At 38.2% G+C, this 19,270-nt stretch overlaps 1 protein-coding gene across 1 annotated transcript in view; it reads left to right on the plus strand.

Annotated features, from left to right (window-relative positions):
* The window catches only part of rcor3 (REST corepressor 3), a 21,091-nt gene extending 1,821 nt beyond the window's left edge, over window positions 1-19,270 (plus strand). The window contains exons 3-13 of the mRNA XM_085787694.1: window positions 3,948-4,025; window positions 4,109-4,161; window positions 5,534-5,695; window positions 6,653-6,777; window positions 8,770-8,848; window positions 10,153-10,368; window positions 11,676-11,753; window positions 11,867-11,924; window positions 12,726-12,970; window positions 15,137-16,187; window positions 16,613-19,270. Coding sequence (XP_085643820.1) covers window positions 3,948-4,025; window positions 4,109-4,161; window positions 5,534-5,695; window positions 6,653-6,777; window positions 8,770-8,848; window positions 10,153-10,368; window positions 11,676-11,753; window positions 11,867-11,924; window positions 12,726-12,970; window positions 15,137-15,544 — 1,502 coding nt within the window. The 3' untranslated portion in view covers window positions 15,545-16,187; window positions 16,613-19,270. The remainder of the gene's footprint in view (window positions 1-3,947; window positions 4,026-4,108; window positions 4,162-5,533; window positions 5,696-6,652; window positions 6,778-8,769; window positions 8,849-10,152; window positions 10,369-11,675; window positions 11,754-11,866; window positions 11,925-12,725; window positions 12,971-15,136; window positions 16,188-16,612) is intronic.

Consider the following 19,270-nt stretch of genomic DNA (forward strand, 5'->3'; position numbering starts at 1 on the left):
TCAGGTATTAATTAATTTCACTTAAAGAAGATTACAGTAATGTGTAATGTGAGTTTGTGTGTAACGGTCCATCATGAAGTGACAGGAACATTCATCAAAACAACATCAACAACTCATCAACAACACGTCAGTTCTGTGAAATATATTTACTATTTCCAATGTTTCTATGGAGATTATTGGACCAGACTGTTTCCTAATCGATCAGTCTGAATGTCACTGTATTGATAAGATAGATAGATTTTAGTTTAGTTTAGTTTAGTTTATTTCAGACATGTTAAAAGAAATAAAACATAATACAGAAATGGACAGACATAACAAATAAAAACTTTGCAAAGACAACATATGAACAAAAAAAATAAAATAAGTAAGTTAATTTATGAGTTATTTAACTGGATTTATTCTAATATATTACAGTTTTTCTCAGTCGCTTTGGTGCTATTCTCAGATCAGAATGAAAGTTCTCATAACTATTAGTTCAACCTCCACAACATGTAGTCATTTGTCCACATCATAGTAGCAGTTTCTCCTTCCTCTGAACAAATTGCAAATGCTTTTGGACATGTATCAGTTGCTCTCATACAATTCTCTGCTGTTTTACAACATTATCATTTGTTTATGTCATGTCAGTCAAAATGAACTATACTTTTGAACGCTGAATGGTCTTTCCCTATAAAACTAATAGTCCTCATTTCATTGCTTGAGTCATTACATACAAAATTGTTGAACTAGTTTTCAAAATCTGTCAAACTAATTTTAAATGTTGGGAGAAGCTGTGAATTCAATTATTCAAACATTTACAGTAAGGAACAACAGGTATGTATGGTATTGGACAGTAATTCAGCACTAAACAATCTGCACTGCTGTCATTGTGTCAGGCATTACTGTAAGATACAGTGGGACAAGAACTTTTTTACATTTACATTTAGACTTACAGCTTCACTAGAGAACAGATTGACTGTATTGTAATGTATTACAGCAACCACAGTAAAGATTTCCCATCTTTACAGTACGGTACTGTACTACAGCATTTTACAAGTAGGAAGCACTTTTACAGCATTGTACACTACAGTAATAATGGTTGATGCAGTACATGTACTGTACATTACTGTAATTTTAGTCTGCGTCACATAGGATTACAAGACAACCTCACAGAGGTGGAAGAGACTGAGCCCTTTTTACTCTGCTACAAGAACAAGACATTTGTGCAATGGTGATTACAAACAATGGCATAAGGTTGAAAGAGATACAATGTAAGGATGACATTACTGGGAATATTGAATCTGTTTCCATCGCTACAATTGACAGAGTGATGTAGATGAAAATGTGACTGGAACGTCTGGATGTGCAGGAATGATTTACAGTACTCTGTAGGTTCAGTTACTATATGTACTGCAACATTGTTTACGTAAAGTTGTACCCAAAGAGTGTTTCTTATGTTTGTTGTAGATGACTGTAGTGTATTTTTCCTTTGCACAACGCTGTGAACAAATCAAAATTGCAAAGAGTGTAGTAGAAATGTGAAACATACATATTCAGTATCTCCACTAAATACAGTAATGTGTAACTTTACTGTAGTTTTCACATGGCTACAAGTAGTGTATAGTGCTGTCTTGAGCATTTTCAGGTAGTATCATCACTTTTTGCATTGGAAAACACTTAGAGAATAAAGTGTCCTAATGAAAACATGACAAAGCCATTTGACTATCTTGTTCATAAACGATGGTGTCAGGACTTCTCATTTTGACGACACTGACAGTTTCATTGACATGAGTACTTGCTTTTGGGGGATGGACTATCCATTTTGAGCAAGTGACGCGCTTTTGCAGGTCATCCACTAGGTTTTGCAGTTTGAAATAATTGTTCTGAGAAATGCACTAACTGTTGTGCAAATGTTAAGAGTGATGTGAGAAAAGCACCAAAGCGATTGAGAAAAACTGTATTATATTTCTATACATATAGATTTATTCTAACATATGATTACTAATCTTTATCTCTCTATATAGTCATATACGTGTAAAAACATATACAAACACTTTCATACATACAAAGACAAACTGAAAGTAACATGAACAGAGCAACAAATAAACTAAGTCGGTAAATAATACCCACTTAGTTTATTTGTTGCTCTGTTCATGTTACTAGTAGATAGATAGATAGATAGATAGATAGATAGATAGATAGATAGATAGATAGATAGTAGATAGATAGATAGATAGATAGATAGATAGATAGATAGATAGATAGATAGATAGATAGATAGATAGATAGATAGATAGATAGATAGATAGATAGATAGATAGATAGATAGGATCTAAAACTTCAAGCAGCTGCTTCTCTGATATTTAAAACCAGTTTTTCCTCCAGGAGTTCAGTCAGTTTGTCTTTAAACCAACAGTCTTCAGTGTTTGTGTTGAATGTTTTTTCCTCCTGCTGGACAAACGGTGTAACGACACTTTACTGGGTCTCACCTGTCAACAGGTTCTAACTCACCTGAGACAGTAAAATAAAATCAGAGCTGAACAGAGGGAAACTAAGGTGATGCAACAACAATGACGCATCCCTTTAATCGGCATCAGATTTATATAATAAATCACATGTTGAAGCCACGTGACACATTTGTGATTCGATTATAACACTAAACTGTAACATCAGCACGTTTAATCAGCATATTGACATGTAATAATAATGTTTTAAAACACATTGTAATGTAGGTTTATAGGCCACAGAGGAGCCTACAGTGTAAACAGACCATAAACAATATAAAATATATAATTTCATATCATCAGACTATATTTATATACATACAGCTCTGGAAAAAAAATGAAGAGACCACTCCCAACATGATCAGTTTCTCTGGTTTTACTATTTATAGGAATAACAACAATATCAAGTCTTTTTAGACCTTGAATAATAATAATAATAATGCAAAGAAAACATGTTCATATGTATTCCTAAACAACACAGCAAGAATATTTGAACTCAGGAAGAGTTTATAAATCAGTTTTAGTGGGATAATGTCAATGTTTGATCCAGCTGTGGTTTTTATATAAAACCAGATGTGGTTCAGGTGACAACCTCAGCAGGTGACGACCTCATCAGAGTCTCATTGAGGAGAATGAGTTAAAAAAGAAAAGACAAGAATGACTGTCATACATGTAGAGAGTAGGGATGTCACGATTATAGATTTTCTTTGTACAATTATTGTCAGAGAAGTAATCACGGTGTTAGGATTATCATGATTATAATGCATTCATTAATTTCACAACACTATGAATGTGTAAAATCAAATACAGTCAAAATATAATTACATTACTATTTTAAGTCTCTACTATTAATATATAACCATTAACCAATTATTAATCCTGCAGGGGAAGTGTTTTGAATATTCAAGTCATCAAATGTTTATGTTTATCATTGTTTGTTTTTTATCACAAATAAGACGCTAACATTTAAAGTCCAACCAATCGTGTGTTACGTTGGTAAATTGACCAGTATTTCTTACATTTACCTTCACTTTTGTGCACATCTGCTTCTGTGTTTCCAACATCATCTTTTTTGGAAAGTGACGGTATTTAAGAATCTTTACGATTAATTAATTGTGGCGTTTAATACCACGATTAATTGTGAAAACAAGTAATCGTGACATCCCTAGTAGAGATGCTTTTAACAGACATTTGTGAAAGTGGACTCTTATTTTTTTCCAGAGCTGTAGCCTATGTCAAAATCATGTGTTTATTGAAAAAATGATCGATGTATCAATTACAGTGATCAGAAATCAATAAAACCAGGCTGATAATTATTAAAACTTAAGACCAGGACGGAGATTTAACCGAGAAAATAAATAGAAGTAAAAATGAAAATGTTCAGATCCTACATTTCCCATAATGCACAGCAGCAGCAGCAGCAGCTTCTCTCACTGACCCGTGGTGTGTTTGTGGTCGCCCTAGGCAACACCAAGTACACGGACAAGGACAGCGGCGGGATGCTGGTCTGGTCTCCGTACCACAGCATCGTCGACTCCAAACGTAAGTCCAACCCCGTCCCCGTCCTCAGGTTGTCATGACGACGGTCGGTCCGGTCTGACGCTGTGGTGTGTTTCCCTCCACAGTGGACGAGTACATCGCCATCGCCAAGGAGAAGCACGGCTACAACGTGGAGCAGGTGAGAGCCGCCAAGTCTTGAATTGACGCCGCCATTTTTAAAAAATCCTCTATGGTAGTGGTTCTCAACCTTTTTTACATCAAGGACCCTAAATTGACACAAATTAGACCACGGACCCCCAATGGACAAAATTTTCAATTTTGGACATTCAAATGAGGGCCAATGGCGTGAATTTTTGGAAATATTATAGAGACATTTCTGGAAAAAAGTGGTACAAAATCTCCAAAAACGTTTAAACATTTGTAGGAAGAAGTGGTTAAAAAAATTCTCCAAAAAAAGTTTTGAAAAAAAAAGAAAAAAAAGTAAAGATTTTCTCCAAAAAAAGTGGTAAAATTCTCAAAAAAACCAACAATAATAATAATTTCTAAATAAAAAATTTAAAAAAGTGGTAGAATTTCAAGAAAAAGTTGGGGACCCCCTTGAACCCTCTCAAGGACCCCTGGGGGTCCCCGGACCCCACGTTGAGAGCCACTGCTCTATGGTACCAACATACCAACATACCACTTTTTGGCCTGTCACATCTCCACAGTTCATCCCATTTAATGCTGTAATACTCTAAAAAAGAGAGGAGACCTTAGAGAACCAATAACAATGCTTTAATTTATCACATGACTTTCAAGAAGCCACTGAAACCCTTTTTTTGCAGACTTTTTCAAAGGAAACAGGTTTCTTCCTTCCTGGCCCTTTTTCATCTGGAAAAAAATATATTTACACTAATAGATTAGTAAAGTTTAATTTTTAATAGTTCCATGCAATTTATTTACTTATTAAATAATGGAAACTTGTTAAAATGCACCTGTTGCCCCAAAGCAACAACGTACCATTATAGAAAATTGCAGTGTTGCCTTGAGGCGACAGTGGACCATTATGGAATCAATATTGCATTATGAGACTATGGTAGTGTGTGTTTAGGTGTAAATATAATGTTCAGAAACATATAATTCATCATAATTTAGTTTTTTATCCTTAATAAATGTGATTTTGGATGCAGTAAAGTAAACATCAGGCTATTATGATGATGATGAGGAAGATGAGGATGAGGCCAGTGAAGGTGAAAGTCTACAGAGACTGGTCGGTGTTTCTAATACAGTAGATGATGAACCGTAATGGTACAATGTTGCCTACAGTCAAAAAAATCCAAAAAAACTTCCAAAAATAAATAATTTTTTAAAATGTCTTTAGATTATGTTTATTTAATTCAAACAATTAAGATCAACGGCTCGACACAGAGACACCACCCGTCCAGAGAGCTGGTCAGCCGGCCAACCTCCGTCGTCATCCCGGGGGAAAAGACAATCGCTAATTAACTTACCTGCAGGTTTTTAAAGGTTTGTGTGTGTGTGTGTGTGTGTGTGTGTGTGTGTGTGTGCAGGCTCTAGGGATGCTCTTCTGGCACAAACACAACATCGAGAAGTCTCTGGCCGATCTGCCCAACTTCACCCCGTTCCCCGACGAGTGGACGGTGGAGGACAAGGTTCTGTTTGAACAGGCCTTCAGCTTCCACGGGAAGAGCTTCCACCGCATCCAGCAGATGGTACTAGTACTACACAGTACTACACAGTACTACACAATACTACACACAGTACTACACACAAACACTCTGACTGACTACTTGTACCCTGATACTTTACTGTGAAACTTCAGTACATTGAGCTTTTTATTCTTCTCAGCTTTGACATTCCTAAGACACTGAAGACTTTGGTAACCCTTTAATTTACAGGCCGTTAATTACGTGATAATGTCAAGAAATAACATTGAATTGCGTAATAATGTCAAGAAATAGCCTAGAAATAACAATTATTACATGATAATGTCAAGAAATAGCCTAGAAATAACAATTATTACATGAAAATGTCAAGAAATAGCCTAGAAATAACAATGAATTGCGTAATAATGTCAAGAAATAGCCTAGAAATAACAATTATTACATGATAATGTCAAGAAATAGCCTAGAAATAACAATTATTACATGATAATGTCAAGAAATAGCCTAGAAATAACAATTATTACATGATAATGTCAAGAAATAGCCAAGAAATAACAATTAATTGCGTAATAATGTCAAGAAATAGCCAAGAAATAACAATTAATTACATCATAATGTCTAGAAATAGCTTCGCAATAATGATCAATTTCATAGTAATGTTGAGAAATGTAGCCAAGAAATACATTTTGATTTCAAGGACTCGGTGGGGAAACATTCTATTCTGGCCTTTCCCAAAAAATTCAAAGGGTGAAAATCACGTGTAATCTTTTGCCTTTATGAAAAATATGACATTACAATGACACTGAACGTTATTTCTAGGCTATTTGTTGACATTATTACGCAATTAATTGTTATTTCTTGGCTATTTCTTGACATTATCCTGTTATTAACGGCCTGTAAATGAAAGGCTTTTATTTTGAAGGATTATTAGTTATTGCAACACGTGTCTTTAACTCTCGTTTCTACAAAAAGTGTTGATTTTTTTTCTCACCGTGCCATGTTCAGTTACCGGACAAGTCCATCTCCAGCCTGGTGAAGTACTACTACTCGTGGAAGAAGACCCGGTCCAGAACCAGCCTGATGGACCGGCAGGCCCGGAAGCTGGCCAGCCGGAGTAACCATGACGACAGGTACCAGACACACACGCCACGTCAGGAGTTTATCTTTATTAAAGACTCCCAGTAGCTGCTACTCTCCCTGGGGTCTTGATCACTGAAATTATAATACAATACATACTTTCATTAATACATTGACATACATATTCACACCCATTAAAATACATTACATACACACACACAAACATCTCAACACAAGACAAAGAAACAATCTCACAACACAATTCAAAATACACTGACATAGACACTCTAGACTACGAGAACACAACAACACAAAGACACTCGCTCAAAAGACAAAAACAAAGAAAGGCGCTGCAGCCGACAGTAGCTGGGTTTCCATCCAAGTCGTATCGGATTTAAGAGCGGATTTTTGTGAAAATGCGCAAAAAGCAAATGCGAATTTATGACCGTTTCCATTCATTATTGTTTTGCGATTATTGGGAGAGAGTGAATGTATCCAACAGTTGACACTCAGCTGACACTCAACATCATGGACAATTTACCTACTTTCCGGACTATAGACGCACCTGTATATCAGGGTATCTGCGGGGTCTTGAAAAGTATTAAAAGGTGATAAATCAATTTTGGGAAAATGAAGACCCTTAAAAAGTATTAAAAAGTCTTTTCATGACTTTATAAAGTCTTACATATTGAAGGTATTTTTTCTGAATTAGCTGTCCAAGAGTTTGAGTCCTAAAAACATTGCAGAAGTGTGTGAATTGATTTGTTTTATTAAAAAACAAAGATGAACCGGTTCATGAAAAAGAAAAGAAGATTGTTGTTTTTGTTTTTTTGAGAGTTGAGCAATGTTTTTTTTTATAAACTTTGCCTTTGATTTATTATCCCAGCCTTTTTTTAATTCTGTTGTATCATAGTGGTCTATTAGCCTGGCTCTCGTCAGACCCTTGTAGTTCCGCAAAGCTATGCTGAGCTCCACACAAGGGTCTGGGACTGCTCCATAGGCGATTCATTTCAGAAGGCGGGGCCTTGTAAAAAAATCTTGTATGTGATTGGATAAACCACTTGTCCGTTATCTTGTTGACGTGCTACTTCAGCCACTCACTGCGAGCCGCCATTGTTGTTTGACTCAAACAGTCGCTTCAGCGCTACGTCACACCTCAGAAAGTCCCGCCCGGTGATCCTGATTGGTTCATTATTTTTTGCTCCGGGGAAGAAGTTTGCATTGGCCTCGAGTCCAGACCCTTGTGCGAAGCTGAGCGTAGCGCCTCTGGCGTAGCTTTGCGGAACTACAAGGGTCTGGCGAGAGCCAGGCTAGTGGTCTATAGTCTTTATCACAAAAACTAAAACTGTTGAGTTAAAAGTGTCACTGATGTAAATGGTTACAGCTTGAAGTGGTGGTGAGGTGTTGAAAAATATTGAGAAGGTCTTGAAAAAGTCTTAAAAAGGTGTTAAAATTAACTTCAGGATTCCTGTATAAACCCTGTATAATCCGCACCAGCTACATTTTAAAAGAAAATACATATATAGGCCGCACTTGAATATAAGCTGCAGGTTTTCATGTTGTAACATGAGATATTTACACAGAAAGACAGTCGGGAACTGTGACAGTCCGCTCGCTTTTCCTCTGTTTTGGTTCCGCTCCTCTCCTCCATGTGCAACTCTGCCTCAATTCACATCATCTGTTTCCATAACAAAAAGTCACATTTCCTTTAATCGATACGCTGACAAATCCATCTCCCCTCCAAGCGTATAAACTTTTATGCGCATTTACTGCCTTTATTCGAATTTCTGGCGTTTCCATTCAAGTATTTATTCGCAATTTGTGAAAATGCGAATAAAAAAAGGTGGATGGAAACGCAACTACTGTGGCCCCTCTTCATACTCAAGCAGCAGTAGTTCAACCAGACAGATTGATCCTTCCTTCTTCTTAAAGCATGCAATGTTATTATCCAAGACCAAAAACAGTGGTCATTTGTTCCACGGAGTCCAGTCTGAAACCAGGTTAATCACTGTCGTTTGTTGTTGTGGATGTTGTTGTTGCCGTAGCGACGAGGAGATGGAGGAAGCCAATCCCATCGAGGCCAACGACAGCGACTACGACCCCAACAAGGAAGCTAAGAAGGAGGTACGTGACCCCTGACCCCTGAGCTGCTGTTGCCATCGGCGTCAGGTTATTAGAGTTCACTAGAACTAAAACTAGCTTTCCATGGGAATTATTGGGAATTTATGGGAATTAACTGGAAATTGGGGGTAATTAATCTAAACAAACTGTATCATATCCAAACATAAATGTAAATATTTAGTTTTGTCATACGCAGACATCCATGCACAATAATACAATTAAAGAACATTTCAACAGATTTATTTGTGAGTAGAACTTTATCAAGTTTTAATTCTTGTATGAACAATCAGTTATTTTACTGAACAACAAAAACATGAATGGTGAATAAAATATTACTTACTATATTGGATTAAATCTGGTTGTTTTAGCCAAGATTATGCTACAATATATTTTCCCCAACTATATTTAAGTTCCCTGTTAAGGGCCAACCTTCAATTTTGTAAATTTCATATTTTTTCCAGTTTATTCCCACATATTCCCGTTAATTCCCATGGAAAGTTTCCAACTTTGAAAATTCCTGGAATTTTGCAACCCTACCTACAACTAACAAACACTAAATAAAAACTTGTCAATTCCTCAACAATAAAAACTAAATAAAACTGATTCATCACTTAAGGCACGTAAGACAATAACACACATTTGCGATGGCACCAAAAGACCAAAGACACATTCAATTCACATGAATAAATATACATCTGTGAGGCCATAACACACGTTTGCGGTGGCACAAGGTCGTTAGTGCTCTAATATAATCAGTTCTTAGTGCTGCCGTCACAGGGCTTCAGCAATGTATTAAGGGACAGGATTCATTAAATGAATCACTATAACTATCTGGTTACTATGTAATATGAATGAATGAATGAATGAATATTTTATTTTCGTGTCATGCCACCACTGTGGCCCATCCCATATGGGATTACAAGACACAATAACAAATACAAAAAAAAAAAAAAAAAAACTAGACAGTCCTTCCTGTTGGTGTTACTTGCCACACAGGTGTGACATAAATAAACAATTTCAGATTACTTTCAGTACTCAACTATACATCGCTCTTCATCTCATTGCCCAAGCCTTTTCAAGAAATAAAGAAAATGCAAATATATTCAAATAAAAAAGAAGTTTAAGTTTAAGTGTAATAACTATCTGGTTACTATGTAATAACTATCTGGTTACTATGTAATAACTATCTGGTTACTGTGTAATAACTATCTTGTTGAACTAACTGAAACTGAACTGAAATAAAAAAGCAAACTGAAAAACTCAATAAAAATAAAAACTAATGAACACTATATACTTCCTCCTGTCAGACCCAGGTGGAGCCCCCGGTGCCGGGCTCTAAGGTGGCCCTGGGCCGGCGGGAGCACCAGACGCTGCAGCACCGGCACCACCAGCGTTCCCGCTGCCGCCCCCCCAAAGGCATGTTCCTGACCCAGGAGGACGTGGTGGCCGTGTCCTGCAGCGCCGCCGCCGCCAACACGCTGCTGCGCCAGCTGGACATGGAGCTGGTGTCGCTCAAGAGACAGGTGAGACATCCTCCTCTTCCTCCTCCTCCTCCTCCTCAACACAGCACCATCACAACAGACCACCAAACCTTCACCAGCAGAATGGAAATGATTCAAGTGGAGCTTTAAAGGGATAGTAGCATTTTTTTAAAGTGTGGTTGTATGATCTCCAAATAGCCCCTAAGTACTTTAATTGCAGTAGAAGACTCTCTACACTCCTCCCGTTAGCAACGCCAGCCCATAATAGCCCTGCCCAGAGATTTACAACATACAGTGTTGTGAACAGACCCAAAGAAACGGCCTATTTTCACGGCCTAAAAGAGGTTTTACCTGAAAAAAAAATACACAGTTCCATTGTTCGCTATAATATAATTTTTTCCAGTCCTTCAAAGTGCAGGAAAAACACAGTTTTTATTTGGAGCTAACTAAGGTAAAACCTTTTTTAGGCCGTGAAAATAGGCCGTTTCTTTGGGTCTGTTCACAACACTGTATGTTGTAAATCTCTGGGCAGGGCTATTATGGGCTGGCGTTGCTAACGGGAGGAGTGTAGAGAGTCTTCTACTGCAATTAAAGTACTTAGGGGCTATTTGGAGATCATACAACCCCACTTTAAAAAAATGCTACTATCCCTTTAATTGTGAAAACAAGTAATTGTGACATCCCTACTGGAGGCTCATGAAGCGCCAGAGGACTGTCCTTTACCTCGCAAACAGACTTTTGCAGACTCTTGTTGTTGTTCACCCATATGCAGGAAAGAAAAACAAATGGAAAATACTAATTTGGTCTTTTGTTTGCAAATGCCTTTTCCAAGCAAAAAAAAGTAGGAAAAAAAACAAAAAAAAGAAGTTGTCCTGCCTGATGTCGGGGCTCTGCTGCCACCTGGTGGCGACAGCTGCATAGGCAACACACTGCAAAAGCTCAAAATCTTTCCAAGAATATTTGTCTTATTTCTTGTCAAAATGTCTCATTTCTAGTCAAAACTAATCTCTTTCCACTTAAAATAAGACTCATCACCTAAAAATTAACTTGTTTTTAGATAATTTTCATTTGTTTCAAACTAATTTTCACTTGAAATAAGTAGAAAAATCTGCCAGTGAAAGAAAAACTTGCTCCACTGTCAGATTTTTCTACTTATTTCAAGTGAAAATCTGCTTGAAAGAAGTAAAAAGTGTCTAAAAACAAGCTGCTTTTTAATATGATGAGTCTTATTTTAAGTAGAATGAGATTTGTTTTGACTAGAAATAAGACAAATATTCTTGTTAAGATTTAGTTTTTGCAGTGCACAGCTCTGAGTCTCCAGCTGAGTGAATCCGTCTGTTTGTTGCCAGGTCCAGAACGCCAAACAGATGAACAGTGGACTGAAGCACATGTTGGAGTCGGGGGTCGAGGAGTTCCGGCTGCCGGAGGTACAAACACCACACACCTGATCCTCGTCCTTCACAGTGAAAGACACAAAGCTGGTTTAAACAGTAGGAGGACAGTTGTCAAGTGGATACAAACCGATGTTGTGTGTCTGCAGTGTAACCAGAAGGTGAACGCCCGCTGGACCACGGACGAGCAGCTCCTGGCCGTTCAAGGTAACGTCACTGTTTGAATTCACAACGGGGGAAAAGTCTCGGGAGGTGCATGGATCTGAAAGCTACGGCAACCCTGAAGGCTCAGTGCACTATTACAGCTTAATGACACACACAAAGACCCACACACGTGCTACAATTTCAGAAAACGACAACTTCAGTTTGACGTTTGAACTGTTTCTGGGCTGTTCTTCTTGACTTTAGAAGTTGTGCAGACAGCTTCCTGTTTGACAATAAGCTGAGTTTGTTTGGTTTATTACAATTCATCATGTTAGCTTAGCATTAGCCTTTACGGGGCGTTCACACCAAACACGATATATTTTTTGACGATTTTTAAATCGATTTTTTTTTCCAAAAATCTGAAATTTTGGGGGGAATTTTTTTTAAATATTGTGCAATGTGCATTTGTTCGCCTTTTTTACATCCAGAGAGTCCAGGTTTTGAAAAGGGTTTAAGTTCACTTTATAATGGAGTATGTTAATTTATAGGCTCCTACAGTATATGTGTGCAGATAAATGTTAAAAATGCTAAAGACTAAAAATCATAGAGAGAATCGGCAATATCGTAGAATCACAATTTAAATCGAATCGCCATCCAAAAAATCGTAGAAGAATCGAATCGGGAGAAAAGCATATCGTCCCAGCCCTAATAAATAGTAGTAATAGAAAGACTTCCTGTTGTGTTGGGAGGTGAACTGATGAAGATGTTCTCTGAATTTGAAGCACATTAGTGTTAGATGAATTTAAAGAGGTGATGATCATTGATTAAATGAAACCGTGAACGACCTTGTGGTTTCCTCACCAGGAGTCAGGAAGTACGGGAAGGACTTCCAGGCCATCGCCGACGTGATAGGCAACAAGACGGTGGGCCAGGTGAAGAACTTCTTCGTGAACTACCGGCGGCGGTTCAACCTGGAGGAGGTGCTGCAGGAGTGGGAGGCCGAGCAGGGGACTCGAGCCCCCAACGGGGACAGCGCCACCTCTGGAGAGGAGGGGAAGAACAGCTGCACCACTCCGTCAGGGAAGAGCACCGACGAGGAAGACGAAGAGGTGAGACAGACGTTTATTTATCTCCTTTCAGCAGCTCGTTGTGTGATGAGGTCACTGATGTGTTAAAGGATGATTACCGTTTTTTTTTTTACATTCTGGACCTTATTTCTATCATAAAATCCGATTATTTCCTCCCCCAGATAACTTTGGTGTCATTTTTTATTTTATTTTAATGTTTATTTAGCAGGGACGATACATACAACATTGCCACAAAGAATGAAAAATGCGATGCATACAAGACGTCTTGCTTCACAGCTAATGGTCAGTCTTTGTCCCTGGTGGTCAGGCTAAAGAAGGATAAAAGACACTGAATACAATAAGTGCAATAATACAAATACACTGAATAACACAGTGAATAGGTATCATGAATAAATAAACACAGCTACAAAATTTAGATCAAGAAATTGCACAGATTAAATACATTAAACATTAGTAAAATGCTGTATTGACAGTGATGATTGACCGAATGTTGTCCTGCACCTTCGAATTTTACAGTTTTGCTTGCTCATGCTCCTTGTCCCACAAGTCGTTCCAACGAAATAATATATATAATATAATGGAGTCTACAGGGCAGCAGAATGCAGCCTCTAAATAACACATTATCTGCAGAGAAACTCCTTCATTTCACCAATATTTAGTTCTGATAGGCTAGTGCTATTCCCCTCTGAGTCCGGGGTTAGCTGTTATCAACATCCGGGGTCTGTAGGTTGACCTACAGACCCCGGATTCCTCTCCGCTTCCTCTCCTCAACCTGGACTCACTAAAGCTCCGGCTAGTTGAGATAAAAATGGACCCGAATGCCGAAGCAGAATGATTATTATCAGAATGAGCCGCGCGGCGCTCAGAGATGACATCATCCAGGTCAGAGGTCAGTAGGTCAACCTACAGACCCCGGATGTTGATAACAGCTAACCCCGGACTCAGAGGGGAATAGCACTAGCCTATCACAACTAAATATTGGTGAAATGAAGGAGTTTCTCTGCAGATAATGTGTTATTTAGAGGCTGCATTCTGCTGCCCTGTAGACTCCATTATACGGATATACGCGCCTCTCGGCTGGAGCTCATTTCATCACAACCACTTGTAATGACACCAAAGTTATCTGGGGGAGGAAATGATCGGATTTTATGCTAGAAATAAGGTCCAGATTAAGGATGTCATAATTATACCTTTTCTTGGTACGATTATTGTCAGAGAAATAATCACGGTGTTACGATTATCACGATTATAACGCATTAATTAATTTCAAAACACTATGAATGTGTAACATCAAATATAGTCAAAATATAATTACATTACTTGTTGTTTACACAAAATATTTCAAGTATCTTTTAATATATGACCAATTCTTAATCCACAGGGGAAGCGTTTGAAATATTCAGGTCATAAATTGTCATTTATACCAAATGTTTGCATTTATTTTAATCATTTTTTGTTTTGTTTTGCTTTTTTTAAAATTAAAAATGACACGCTAACATTTAAATTCCCACCATTTCAATGTTAATGTTAGATAAATGGACCAGTTATCTGAGCATTTACCTTTATTTTGGCGCACATCTGCCAATAAGGTTCCAACATCATCTTTTTGTGAAAGTGACGGTATTTAGGAATCTTTACGATCAATTAATTGTGGCGTTTATTACCACGATTAATTGTGAAAACAAGTAATTGTGACATCCCTAGTCCAGATTGTAAAAAAAACTGTGATTATCCTTTAATTTAGGATTTAGCTAAATTTACAACAACACACTGCAAAAACTCAAAATCTTACCAAGAACATTTGTCTTATTTCTAGTCAAAACAAATCTCATTCTACTTAAAATAAGACTCATCAAATACAAAGTAGCTTGTTTTTAGACACTTTTTACTTCTTTCAAGCAGATTTTCACTAGAAATAATGTGATAATGGAGCAAGTTTTTCTTTCTTATTACAAGCACAAAAAACTTGCTTTCACTGGCAGATTTTTCTACTTATTTCAAGTGAAAATGATCTAAAAACAAGTTAATTTTTAGGTGATGAGTCTTATTTTAAGTGGAAAGAGATTAGTTTTGACTAGAAATGAGACATTTTGACAAGAAATAAGACAAATATTCTTGGAAAGATTTGGGGTTTTTGCAGTGCACAATGTGAGGTAACTTTGGCCCCGCCCCCTCTCCTCTCTGCAGGGTCAGGTGACCTCCTCGGGGGCGTCTCCGGCTGCCTCGTCTTCATCAGCTCAGACTGCGGTGACGTCCGGCGCCTCCTCCTCCTCCTCCTCCTCCGCCTCCTCCTCGCTCCACCAGCCCCCCCCCCTCCTGCGGCCGTCCCTCCCGGCCACGCCGTCCTTGCACCGCCAGCCGCCGCCGCTCCAGCAGCAGGCTCGATTCCTGCAGCCGCGGCCCACGCTGCAGCAGCCGCCGCCCCTCATCCGCCCCTCCAACCCGCTGCCACCGCGCCTCAACCCCCGCCCGCCCGCGCCCATGAGCCTCATGAGCGGCGGCGGAGGAAACCTCGGGGGATCGGGCTCGAGCTCCGCCCAGCAGCCGTCAGGCCTCCACCAATCAGAGACGGCTTCGTCCTCCTCGCTCCACTAACTGCACTGCAAAAACTCAAAGTCTTTACAAGAATATTTATTTGTCTTCTTTCTTGTCAAAATGTCTCATTTCTAGTCAAAACTAATCTCTTTCCACTTACAATAAGACTCATCACCTACAAATGAACTTGTTTTTAGATCATTTTCACTTGTTTCAAACTAATTTTCAATTGAAATAAGTAGAAAATTGAAAATTGTGCTTGTAATAAGAAAGAAAAACAGATTTTTCTACTCATTTAAAGTAGAAAATTTGCTTGAAAAAAGTAAAAAGTGTCTGAAAACAAGCTACTTTTTAAAATGTGATGAGTCTTATTTTAAGTAGAATGAGATTTATTTTGACTAGAAACGACATTTTGACTAGAAATAAGACAAATATTCTTGGTAAGATTTTGAATTTTTGCAGTGTTAAGTGTCGGACTCAGAAAATAGTTATCCAAACAGAAGCTGCTGCCTTCAGGTCCTGTGGGAAAATCTGAGCGAGTTTTGAGGTTGACGTTGGGTTTTGAGGTTGACGTTGGGTTTTCCCACAGGACTTAAATGCAGCGTGCCTGCTGACAGATGGACACCTAGCTGGTTTTAAAGTCTTTGTTTTTAAAGGAGAGTTCAGTTTCAACACAGATAATTCAACCAGAGTCTGTTAAGTGGTCACACTGCAAAAACTCAAAATCTTTCCAAGAATATTTGTCTTATTTTTTGTCAAAATGTCTCATTTCTAGTCAAAACTGAACTCTTTTCACTTTAAACAAGAATCATCACCTAAAATTCAACTTGTTTTTAGATCATTTTCATTTGTATCAAACAAATTTTCAATGGAAATAAGTAGAAAAATCTGCCAGTGAAAGCAAGTTTTTTATGCTTGTAATAAGAAAGAAAAACTTGCTCCACTATCAGATTTTTCTACTTATTTCAAGTGAAAATATACTTGAAAGAAGTAAAAAGTGTCTAAAAACAAGCTACTTTAAAATGTGATGAGTCTTATTTTAAGTAGAATGAGATTTGTTTTGACTAGAAATTACATTTTGACTAGAAATAAGACAAATATTCTTGGTAAGATATTGAGTTTTTGCAGTGCAGCTCATCCTCCACAGGCTGTGGCGGCGTCCCACAGGGTTCAATCTTGGGTCCCTTGTTTTTTTCTCGATCAGTTTATCTCCACCTCTTCCCTCATTATTCTTTGATCCCTGAACCACAGACAGAGATGATGCTGCAGTTCCTGTAATACACAAATTGATAAAACTGAGAAACTGCCTTTTGAAATACAACAAGACGTGGAGTGTAGCTACAGCCATGCTAGCACACTGCAAAAACTCAAAATCTTTCCAAGAATATTTGTCTTATTTCTTGTCGAAATGTCTCATTTCTAGTCAAAACTAATCTCTTTCCACTTAAAATAAGACTCATCACCTAAAAATCAACTTGTTTTTAGATCATTTTCACTTGTTTCAAACAAATTTTCACTTGAAATAAGTAGAAAAATCTGCCAGTGAAAGCAAATTTTTTGTGCTTGTAATAAGAAAGAAAGACTTGCTATCACTTGCTACCACTATCAGATTAATTCAAGTGAAAATCTGCTTGAAAGAAGTCAAAAGTGTCTAAAAACAAGCTACTTTTTAATGTGATGAGTCTTATTTTAAGTATAATGAGATTTGTTTTGACTAGACATGGCATTCAGACTAAAAATTAGACAAATATTCTTGGTAAGATTTTGAGTTTTTGCAGTGCAGCCGCGTAAGCCTGTAGAGAGGCACTGTGGCGCTGATGTTAGCATGCTAACATACACACTAACACTGCTAGCATGTTGATATTTAGCGGCTATCCTGTTTTTAATGTGTTAGCATGCCAACGTAAACTTGCTAGTTGGCACAAAGCGGTAGAACTGAACTCGGTGACATGTCGTAATCCTCCTGCCAGGAATCACACTAATTAACTCTTTGTAGTGGAACGACCTCGTGACCTCAGGACAAACTTCACATCGTCAGCTCCGTGTGAATCATCAGTGCACTGTGTAAACTGTTAGCTTTGTGTTTAAAGGCTCATTCTGGTGATTTCTCACATCGTCAACAGATCTCATGTGCCGAGTCCAAACCAGGTCCAACTCTTTATAGAGTGCCTAAGCGGAAGCAGGAAGTAACGTCACCATGGGACCTCAACTCTGAAAAAGTCTCCATGTGAGTGAACGGGAGTCCAAGTTTTATTTCGTGATCCGATTGAATTGTGCCATGAGAAACAAATATGTCCTCTACCTGTTTAAAACATCACGTTTCATGAAGAGAAATCAGCAGTTTATCGTAAAACGGCAACAGAAGAATGTATTTAGTGTGAAGACGCTCTATGGACTACAGATCTGGTGTCCCACAAAAACCAACTGACACGGGAAAGGTCGGCATTGGGCTTTTGGTGTCACTCAGGGCCGTTGCTAGGAATTCTGGGCCCCCTGAAAGAATACTAAAGTGGGCCCCTGCCCCCTGACTTTTCTTAGACTACGTATGTATTATCATTTTTTATTTACTTTGTTTTGATGCTAATGCAGCATTACTACTGTATGAGTATTAATTAGGGTCCTATGCAGAATAAATCAGTCATACAAAGATTAGACTACTGGGTTTTTTATGGGCCCCACTGGGCGCTGGGCCCCTAGAGTTATCATCACCTTTCTCCCCTATACAACGGCCCTGAAGCCACCTACGCGACTTTCTGGTTACGGATTCTTCTGAATTTTATAATAGTTTTACAACAAACTGCTGATTTCTCTTCATGAAACGTGATGTTATAAACAGGTAGAGGTCAGATTTTTTTCTCATGGCGCAAATCAATCGGATCACGAAATAAAACTTTGACTCCCGTTCATTTGACCGTTACTTCCTGCTTCCGCTTAGGCTCTTTATGTCTCAGCTACACCTTCATTGGTTCCCATGTGTTTGAGATTGGACAGTTGTTTGAGGTAGAAGCCAGTTTATATTTCAGTAACACTGTGACGGACTCGCCTCAAATTTGGCTCAAACATTCACTAGGACTCAAGGATGTATTGATTAACGTTTGGTTGTCAAAGGCACTAATATAAGGCTGATTTGGATCAAACATCCACTGGCAACACCAGGAGATGTTACGTACAATGTAATTACTCAGTTGCACCAGTGGCAGCAGGTGGAGATGAAGCTGGAGGCCTCAGTGTTGTGTACAGTAGCATTATACATCGACATGTACAGTTTGGTATTTATTTGATGGATTTGTAACCCGTTGTCCGTCCATATCGGCTGTCAGCTGATTGGATCCTTCTTGGAAACACTACGACGTCCTGCAGCACCTGTACAAATGTCTCCGTCATCGTTCTTCTTGATGTTTCTCAGAGTAGCTGTTGTTTTATTTGAGTTTTTAATTCTCCTCATGTTGAAGATTCATTCAAAAACTAAAAAAAAAAACTGTCTTCACCGTCCTCTGGATTTGGAGCTTCAGATGTCTTCTTATTATTTATTCTCCTTCCTCTTCTTCTTCTTCCTGGTGCTACCAGTCTGGACTTGGTGTGAAAAAGTCATTGTGAAAGTGCTCTTAAAGCTTTTTTTTCTTTTTTTTTTGGACAAACTTGTAACAGCATTAAATGTAACTGGAATCATTGAGTCGTTCACAGAGTCCTCGAGTTTCAGTAGAACTTGTAAAATATTGATGTGAAGACGAAGCTGCTGAGATGTTTCTCTCCGAGGTCGTCGCTCATTCTCATTAAAAACCTACA

The sequence above is a fragment of the Trachurus japonicus genome, chromosome 1, assembly GCF_045865225.1.
Source record: "Trachurus japonicus isolate A0001 chromosome 1, Traja_1.0".
Taxonomy (NCBI): domain Eukaryota; kingdom Metazoa; phylum Chordata; class Actinopteri; order Carangiformes; family Carangidae; genus Trachurus; species Trachurus japonicus.